This window comes from Poecilia formosa, unplaced genomic scaffold (assembly GCF_000485575.1).
Source record: "Poecilia formosa unplaced genomic scaffold, Poecilia_formosa-5.1.2 Scaffold236, whole genome shotgun sequence".
Classification (NCBI taxonomy): Eukaryota; Metazoa; Chordata; class Actinopteri; order Cyprinodontiformes; family Poeciliidae; genus Poecilia; species Poecilia formosa.
In genome coordinates, this window is record NW_006800175.1 from 1,030,377 (window position 1) to 1,039,745 (window position 9,369).

Below are 9,369 nucleotides of genomic sequence, written 5' to 3' on the forward strand. Positions count from 1 at the left end.
GCCAGATGTAATGGGACACACACCTTCCAAAGAGTTCCACTTTTGTCTCATCGGTCCACAGAATGTTTTCCCAAAAGTCTTGGGGATCATCAAGATGCGTTTTGGAAAAATTGAGACGAGCTTTAATGTTCTTTTTGCTCAGCAGTGGTTTTCTTCTTGGAACTCTGCCATGCAGGCCATTTTTGCCCAGTCTTTTTCTGATGGTGGAGGCATGAACCCTGACCTTAACTGAGGCAAGTGAGGCCTGCAGTTCTTTGGATGTTGTTGTGGGGTCTTTTGTGACCTCTTGGATGAGTCGCCGCTGCGCTCTTGGGGTAATTTTGGGTGGCCGGCCACTCCTGGGAAGGTTCACCAGTGTTCCATGTCTTTGCCATTTGTGGATAATGTCTCTCACAGTGGTTCGCTGGATTCCCAAAGCTTTGGAAATGGCTTTATAACCCTTTCCAGACTGATAGATCTTAATTACTGTCTTTCTCAATTGTTCCTGAATTTCTTTGGATCTCGGCATGATGTGTAGCTTTTAAGGATCTTTTGGTGGACTTTACTGTGTCAGGCAGCTCCTATTTAAGTGATGTCTTGATGAAAACAGGTGTGGCAATAATCAGGCCTGGCTGTGGCTAGAGAAATTGAACTCAGGTGTTAAAAACCACAGTTATAGAATATTTTAACAAGGGGGGTGTTACGGTCACTGACCTCTAGGGGCTCCCTTTCTGAGAGAGCCCTATGTTTTTCTGTTTCAGTTCTGCCTGATTACTGCAGGTGAAGTGTGTTGGGGCTCGTCAGCCGCCCTATATAAGCAGCAAGCTGGAGATGCCAGATCCCCTCCTTTGTTTGTCCTGGGCTAGACCTGTGATCTTTGAGAGCTGACTGTGTGTGTGTGTGAATTAACCTGAGTTTGCTGTGAGCAACTCTGACCAATTGTCTAAGACATGTTTTTGTTCCAAGGTGGAAGCTGGTAGGGGTTCTCTGCCATTTTTGTTGTAACCCGTTTTCTCCTGGTTTTGGTTAGTAAGGGAGTTTAGGTTTTGTATTTTCTTTTAGTTCTTCTTTAGAAAGTGGTTGTTTTATTTTACAGTTATAAGGGGGTGTTTTGTTTATTATTTTGGCCTTGGAGACCCTGAAGCCTTAAGCTACCCTGTGTTTTTTTTTTTTTTCGCCTGTAGCTGTTGTTTTTATCAGGATTGTAAAATAAATTATACTTTTTTTTACTTATCAACTGTTCGGATTACTTTTTTTCGTTTTATGTTAAAGCCCAGTGCCAGAATTTACTATAGGAATTTTAGGGTGGGGTTGTAACAGGGGGCAATCACTTTTTCACACAGGGCCATGATGGTTTGGATTTTTTTTCTCCTTTAATAATAAACACATTATTGCATTTTGTGTTTACTTGTGTTGTCCTTGACGATTGTTTAAATTGGTTTGATGTTCCGAAACACTTAAGTGTGACAAACATGCAAAAAAACAGGAAATGAGGAAGGGGGCCAACACTTTTTCACACCACTGTAAGTTTAATAAAAATGGGTTGGAAACAGAGTCCTTGAACAGTTTAGCTTATGTGTAAGGGCTGTGCAAAATATGTTTTTTCATTTTTTGCACAAAATCATTCTTAGATAATGAAAGTTAGTCTGGTCAGTTCTGCTTATTTTGATCTCCTTTCAGAACGAGCTGTTTTAGGGCCTCTAGTCACTTTAAATCGAAATGAGCTGATGTAGGCCATACCCCCCAACTCAACATTTACATTTGCACGTGAAAATTACTGCAAATAGATGCACAACTGCACAAACATGTATCTTTGAAAAGCATGAGAAAAGCCTCCGGCACAACCAACAAGAATGCAACAAGAGGTTTCAGGTTGGTGAATCAACAAAACACTTATCTTTTCCAGCAGCCATTGTACAGCATGGTTTTACGATTTACAGTTGTAAATGATAAAACATTTACAACTGTAAATGTGACAATAAGTGACAGGCTAGTGACTTATTGTCACTAGCCAATAAGTTGCTTGACAAACAACAAAGCACAACCAGTCTCTCTTTCTTCTGCAAACGTCATGAAGGTTTCCCAGTAGCTCTGATTTTTAGCTGAATAAGATCTGGACAATATGGAATATATTTTTTTTTTCCAGAACTAAAGCAGTAAAGGTCATGAAACTTTTTTGTTTTTCTTTTTTTCTCTTTTTAAATCTTCTAAGGCTTAGAAGATTTAAAAATAATCTTCTAAGCCTTAGTCAATAAGGCTAGTGACTTATTGATAGTCACTAGCCTGTCAATAAGGCTAGTGACTTATTGTCAGTAGCCACAGGCTAGCCTTATTGACACTACCCTGTCAATAAGGCTAGTGACTTATTGACAGTCACTAGCCTGTCAATAAGGCTAGTGACTTATTGNCATGTTCTTGTCTGGAGACGGATTTCCCCAATCATCACACAGCTGGAGAAGGAATGGTGTGGGAATATCATGACCATTCAAAACCTGCAAGGGCTAAGTAACAAAAAAAACAACAACAAAGTAATTATACGTTTGTGACAGCTGCTCATTCTCTGTTTAAAATCATGTAATGGAGGCTGTTTATCTAAGCAGTTAACAGGCGAAAGTCTTGTGGACAGACACAAGTTTATTGTAGGACTAACAGGGGCACAGAAATGTAGTGGTGTTCAGCTATACCATAAAATCTAAGTCAGTGGTGCCCAAAGTTGGTCCTCGAGGGCTAACTTTTAGTTCTCTCCCTGGTGGTAGTAACAACCTTTTCAGTATGTCAATGTTCTTCTTAGGCCTCTAAAGAGCCATCATTGGATGCAGGTGCGTTAAACCAGGGAGAAAACTACAACATGCAGGATGCCGGCCCTCGAGGACCAACTTTGGGCACCACTAATTTTGGTTGTTAGTTGAAGTTGGCTGGAGAGTAAATAATCTCAAGTTACAGAAACAAAACATGCACTCATGCACACACCAAAGCATCTCTCAAAGTTTTCTGCAACAGAAATGCACTACTCTAATGTTCAGCCAACATCATAAAAGAAGAGGTTTTTCAAAGCAAACAAAAAAACTATTATAAAACCAGTTTTTTTTCTTTTTCTCATCTCTTACCTGCTCCGGTCCGCTGACCAGTTTAATTTGGGAAGGAACTCCTGCTGTCACTTCAAGGACGACACTTTTGGTGAACTCTTTGTAGTGGAAGTAAATCACTCTGGGTCCAGGAGACCCCGAGTGGAAACGGACTCCTATTGCCACAATACAACTGCAACTGTCCTAAAAACAGTGAGAGGTTTTATTAACTTCACATTTACTGAAAACATTAACACAATAATTGAAGACAATTGTACCCCTGTTAACATCCTGTTCTAGTTTATGTGATTTTTATAACAAACTGGTTTGAAGTTATATGTTTTGATCTGATCTGCTTCTCTTTGTGAACTGTTTCTTTCTATTTTATTGTAGCTAAACCATAAGGATATCCATGCAGCCATGTAGCCACAAAGAATAAAAATAAACATAACTAAGGGGCAAATTAAATAATAAACAAAGACAAAGAGCAAACTAAGAAAAATACAACCTAAGAACACAATGCCAAGCATGGTAGTGGTAGGGTCGTGTTAAATATTTAACTGATATTAAAATATCAGGATGCATAATTATATACAAACATTGGTTTGAAGTTTAATTCAAGCATCTGTGTTCTTACGTTCCATTTGAAGTCGATCCTCGATTTGTCAAGACCTTCGGCTTCTGCAGAAAAGGATTTCCCACAAGTGGCAGTCAGCTTCTTGTTTACATTATTATACTGGTCCACAAGTTCCAACTCTGCATGGAAAGGAAAAGATATAAAGTCACAAAACATGAAGCTAAATGTAAAACTATTTATTTTAAATGATTAGGTTTAAGCTTACTGATGAGTCCAGATAATGTTTCACCAAGCTTCACAATGCTTTGAGGCAGAGTTGCTTTTAGCTCTGCTGGTTCATCAGGACAAGGCCTATAAAACAAAATAAGGATGTACATTTGAAAAAAACAACAACAAAAAAAACAACAACATAATTTTAAGAGAAAAGCTGGACTGCTTGAGCAATAGATAAATGCAACAAAATATCCACTATAAGAATCCTCTGCTAATTACTTCCTCTGTTTTTGTATGACAATATTAAGAAAATACACCAGTTGGCAATAACCGTGTGTTTCTGATTTAATAGGAATGCACGTATTGCTCAGCAGGTGTCCATAGCGAGTCAATTTAAGACCAATGTATTTGAATAATTACTTGTACTCAAAAGCCTAAATCCTATTGTATCCATGAATACATCATGGCTGAATTGGCAAAACTGCATTTTTGTTGTGGAAGCATTCATGTAGAAAGAAGACATAATGCTGAACATTCGAAAATAAAAGTCAGTAATTTTTAGAATATCAACAAATTAAATCTGTAAAAAAAAAATACATTTAAGCTCAATAAAACAAGGTTGGAAACAATCTTTGAACAGATTAGGATAGATGTATGGGCTATGCTAAACATGTTAGTTACATTTTTTGCACAAAATCATTCTTAGATAATGAAATTTAATCTGGTTAATTCTTAGTATTTTGATTTCCTTTCAGAACGAGCTGTTATAGGACCTCTAGTCACTTTAAATCCAAACAAGCCGCTGCTGGCCATACCCCCAACTCAACATTTACATTTGAAAATGGCAGTTGCACAATTACACAACCATACATCTTTGAAAAGCAGGAATAGTACAACCAACAAGAATGCAGCAAGTGGTTTCCGGATGGTGAATCAACAACAAAACACTTGTCTTTTCCAGCAGCCATTGGACAGTGCATGCAGCGGTAAAACAAGCTGGCCAATTGTTCTGAAGCTCAGCTTGGATTGTTAGGTGAGGGGCAGTGCTTTTTGAAACGGTTTCCTTTCCAGACACCCAAAAACATTAACCTATTGCCAAAAACCAACTGTTTAAAATATACACGTACTTAGCAGGAACACACATTAACTTTCTTTCTCCTCAATGTACTTCTTTTCAGTTGAGCTTACACAATTTTGAAGCAGAAGGAAACTTTCTTTTCCTGGTAGGAGACCTGGTACAGGTGTTCTCCATCCACATGGGTGGGAATCTGTAGATCTGGTAGCCTGCCGTTTACTAGATTTCTCTGATCAACATCTGTTCCCCAGGTAACCTTAAACAGACAGCAGGCATACATTCAATAATGTATGCTTGTTGGGGCACAAAAAGACAAAAAAAGAAGTGGCCTTAAGAATTATAACATAGGCAATCAAAGGCACACCTTAATATTAGAGGCAATTTCAGCAGTAATTGGGACCTCTCTTCCAGCCTCATCATACAGCTTGTAAAACAGCTTCTCCAGCACTCCTCCGGCTTGCCACTTTATCTTTTCATTGTTCTTCAACACCAGCTCTTCCTCGCCCTGAGAGAAAAGCTCCATCCGCGAGATCTGCTTGCTGGGCATGACCATCAGCTGTCTAGTCACTGGTGCAACCTGCTTCTGACTCTAACAGAAAACAGTGAAAAGATGAGCAAACTCTGAAACTGAGAATACTGCTGGGATATTTTTTCCTTAACTTACAGGTATTTCAAATCTAGCTTCTAGTATTTGCGGTTCTCCATTGACAATTTTTTCTTTTACAGGCTTTGTCACAAGCTCAGCTTTTCCTGCGCTGCAGTCTTTTATCATCAAAGGGAGCCCAGGAATCTGAAAAACAAGACAAACAGCAAACATAAATCTAAAGCTGAGGAATTTCTGTAACCTTCATGGTTGTCAGCATATGTCCATACCTGGCAGTGAACTTTCAGTCTGGAGATGCAAGTGATGTTCCCAGCCTCATCATGGACTTCAATCTCAAAGCTCACCGGGTTTCCATTCTCCACTTCCACTGGGTTTGTTTTTGACTTCACAAGAAGTGAATGGGGATTTCCTAAGATTTTAAATTTAATTGAACCATTGATTCATTCTTTGACAGAAACGGCAAAACAGTATAAAGGGAGTGCAAACAGAAATGTCATTGAAGCAGGTGTTTTCAAGAATTTGTGTTTCTTTTATTTATGGAACAGGACCTTTTTATTTAAGGACACACAGACAGTGTAACAAGACTAAAACACATGAAGCATCCATAAAAAAGGTAACAGACTATGAATTATTAATAAAAGCAGTCTTACCAGGATGAAGAGAGATTTTCATGGTCTGTGTGTCATTTTTAAGTCCAGGGAGTGTCACTTTCAGGTCATAACTCTGAAAAAAAATACAATTATTATTTTGCCAAACAAACACACAACTGAGACAACTGTTTGAAACACCTCGTTTTCTAAGTAGGGGTGCACAACATTAGAAAACATGCATTGACAATGATATTGTAAATATTGAAGGAAAGATGTCAGTTTGAACAAAGCCACATATTTATAACTTCCCTAGTTTCTCATCTGACGTTACATTCCTTTCTTTCTCTGTAACCCCTTTGAACCATCACTGTGTTGGGGTGTGATAATTTATTGCAGTGACGTTCAACCAACAAGGAAACTACCTCGAACATGGCGGAGTTTAGGAGTTTTCCCTTGGCTTTGACACCTTGGATGGTTAACAAGACCCCACTGCAAGTTGTCGTCTCATAACTCAGTTCCAGATCGCTAAAGGACAAAGTGATGACAAAGTGACAGAATAAAAATTAAATACTGACTGAACTAATAAGTAAAATCTGTAAATACTGATTAATGACCCACCTGAATTGAAGAGCAGGTTGGACATTGGGAGGAGGTTTTGTTGGGTGGTTATAACAGTCTTTCATGTGCAGACGAATGTCAAACGGCTCTCCCACACGTAAAGAGGAACTCAGCTCCCCAACAGAAAAGCTCTCTGCATCTCCCTCTAAAGAGACAAAAATCACTTAGATGTAAATATAAAGGATATCAAAATTTAGTAAGGTTTCTTATAAACTGGCAGCACACATTAATTTTACCTTGGATAGTAAACTCGTGCTTGTATTTTGGAAGCTCTCTGCCACCGTAAACTGTGGTAATGTTGTCATTTAACACAGTAGATAGAGTCAGTGTGTACTTCCCCAATGTGCGGAAGTTTTCTGCAGAGCATAGAACACATTAGTGACTTTGAGTGAAAAAATAAATGAAAATGGAGTCTTGAGTTATCAATAATATAAAACTAAAAAAGAAAACAAACCAAATTTGTTGAAGCAGTGTCCTTTCCCAGCTATATAGGGGGCAGTGTTAGAAAGAACTTCATCTTCTTTAGCACAAAAACAAACAAGAAAGCACATAAATAAACCATTCAAAGTATAACTTCAACATATCCACATTTCTCACAAAATATCCTCCTTCCTTCCCTGCTTCCTTCCATTCTTCTCTTCATCCCTACTTTCCTTCTTTCTTTCCGTCCTTGTGTTCTCATGTTGTCTTTGCTCCTGTCTCTTAACTTGTCTTACAAATAAGAAACATGCTGCAATGTTGGAAATTATGTGTCTATGAGACAATATCAAATAAGGCTACGGATATTGAATACATGAAGAGAAGTGGAAAAAAGACCTTCCACCTCAACACACTATGACTTGCTGGACAAATAGTTTTCAAACCTTTCATTGGATTGCTAAGAGAGTCAAAGACTTTTGAGAGTATTGAGAGCTTATTTCTATCTACAGCACCAATTAAATTATTGAATATTTCTAAAGTTGCTGTAACAGTGCTATGTCTTACTCTAATACCTGACTGAAAGTTAGTTAAAAATACCATAGTCTTTCAGTTGTTCACTAAATAAAGACCAGTGGTGGGATGTACAAGTACTTCATTGGATGGGACGTGTACAAATACAACTACTTTGTGACTGTATTTAAGTACATTTTTTATGTATCTGTACTTTACTTAGGCAGATTTAATCGTGGGTACTTTCAATTTCAACTTCACTGCATTTCTATAAAGCGTTATGTTACAGGTTATATCCAAGTCACATTGTGCTTATTTGATTTGTTCATTAATTTGAATGTAATCAATGGTGAGAGGGGAAATGGTCCACTGAACCACTGCAAAGTGGGAAAGTACTGTTAGACCCTCCCTCAAGAAGAGCAAGGCGGGTACGCAGCACCTGCAAAATCATTAACAGCCAAAATGGAGTTCACAAATGGTAGTCATCCAGAAGACCTGCGTCACCCATGACCTTATTTAAAACATTTAGTTGAGGTAACTGGGTCAAAAAATGACTCCTGGAGATTCCGGTGCCACCTTTGCCTTCCCAGAAAGCATAAACTTCTAGATTTCAAAAATTTACCATCAAATCTGAAAAAAACATATCAAGGTAAGTTCAGTTGCTAAACACTATCTGACCTTTGGGCATTGATTTGGGTTAGTGAAGTTTTATGTAATTCTACCAAGCTTCTCATTGAAATCGACTGCAATAAGAAAACAAAATTAAATTGTTATAAGCAGTCTGGGGAACATGGAGCGCAGTGTCTCCTGCCATGAATGTCCCAGGCAATGTTAAACTCCTCCACATCCTGGTTATTGAATTAATGCTAGCGTCATGTGAATAATGTTCATCTCATATTAAGAATTACAGTCTTATTCAATAAATTAGAATCTGACAAACAATGAGGCTAGTTTGTCAGATTTTGAAAACAAGTGAGGTATTAAACACTTTTCTTTTGACTCAAATGTCTAGTTTTTTTATTTGTCTATAATCTAATCAGAATTTGTAATGTTGCTTCAATAACTGTAAGCAACAAATCATCATCATTAACAAATAAAAGCTTTAAAAGAGTTTGAAGCAAATCAATCATGTATGATGCATTTAACTTGTGAGCTGAGATAATGAAATACATTAACTTTTCATAAATATTCTAATTTATTGAAAATGATTGTAGCTAAGGACTACTAGAGTGATGCAGGTCATCTCTGAAATCCTGATGAACAGAATCACAAACCTGAATCTAACTTTGCTTCAGAGAGTAAACACAATAAAAACATGATTTATCTGTAGTACTGTTCATTAAAATAGCACATTACTGATGTATTAAAATTAAATACGATAGGTACACTTAACAATATTGTAGTAGCCATTAGGTAATACATTCAGCAAGTACTTTTACTTTTAATGCTTTAAAAGTAAAAGTCAGTACTTTCTTACTTTAACTCAAGTAAAAATGTTAATATGGTACTTCTACTTTTACTAGTGTACATTTTTGTCTGTATTTGTACTTTTATGTATTCACATTGTTTGAGTACTTTCTCCACCACTGATGAAGACTCCTGTACAGACAGCTTAGAGATCATCTTATAGTTGTTCAAATTATTTGGGTTCCCACTTTCATAGAGTGAAGTATAAAACCGGACTTCCAAACTTAGAGCTGAGCTAAGGGAAAGTTAAA

At 37.5% G+C, this 9,369-nt stretch overlaps 1 protein-coding gene across 1 annotated transcript in view; it reads right to left on the reverse strand.

Annotated features, from left to right (window-relative positions):
- Positions 1-9,369, reverse strand: part of LOC103149815 (structural maintenance of chromosomes flexible hinge domain-containing protein 1-like) — a 47,966-nt gene that overhangs the window by 21,072 nt on the left and 17,525 nt on the right. The window contains exons 17-31 of the mRNA XM_016680192.1: positions 7,585-7,598; positions 7,176-7,294; positions 6,958-7,077; positions 6,722-6,866; positions 6,526-6,628; positions 6,164-6,236; positions 5,783-5,922; positions 5,574-5,699; positions 5,274-5,498; positions 5,023-5,165; positions 3,887-3,972; positions 3,682-3,800; positions 3,087-3,248; positions 2,381-2,480; positions 224-417 (exon numbers count right to left, since the gene is read on the reverse strand). Coding sequence (XP_016535678.1) covers positions 224-417; positions 2,381-2,480; positions 3,087-3,248; positions 3,682-3,800; positions 3,887-3,972; positions 5,023-5,165; positions 5,274-5,498; positions 5,574-5,699; positions 5,783-5,922; positions 6,164-6,236; positions 6,526-6,628; positions 6,722-6,866; positions 6,958-7,077; positions 7,176-7,294; positions 7,585-7,598 — 1,869 coding nt within the window. The remainder of the gene's footprint in view (positions 1-223; positions 418-2,380; positions 2,481-3,086; positions 3,249-3,681; positions 3,801-3,886; positions 3,973-5,022; positions 5,166-5,273; positions 5,499-5,573; positions 5,700-5,782; positions 5,923-6,163; positions 6,237-6,525; positions 6,629-6,721; positions 6,867-6,957; positions 7,078-7,175; positions 7,295-7,584; positions 7,599-9,369) is intronic.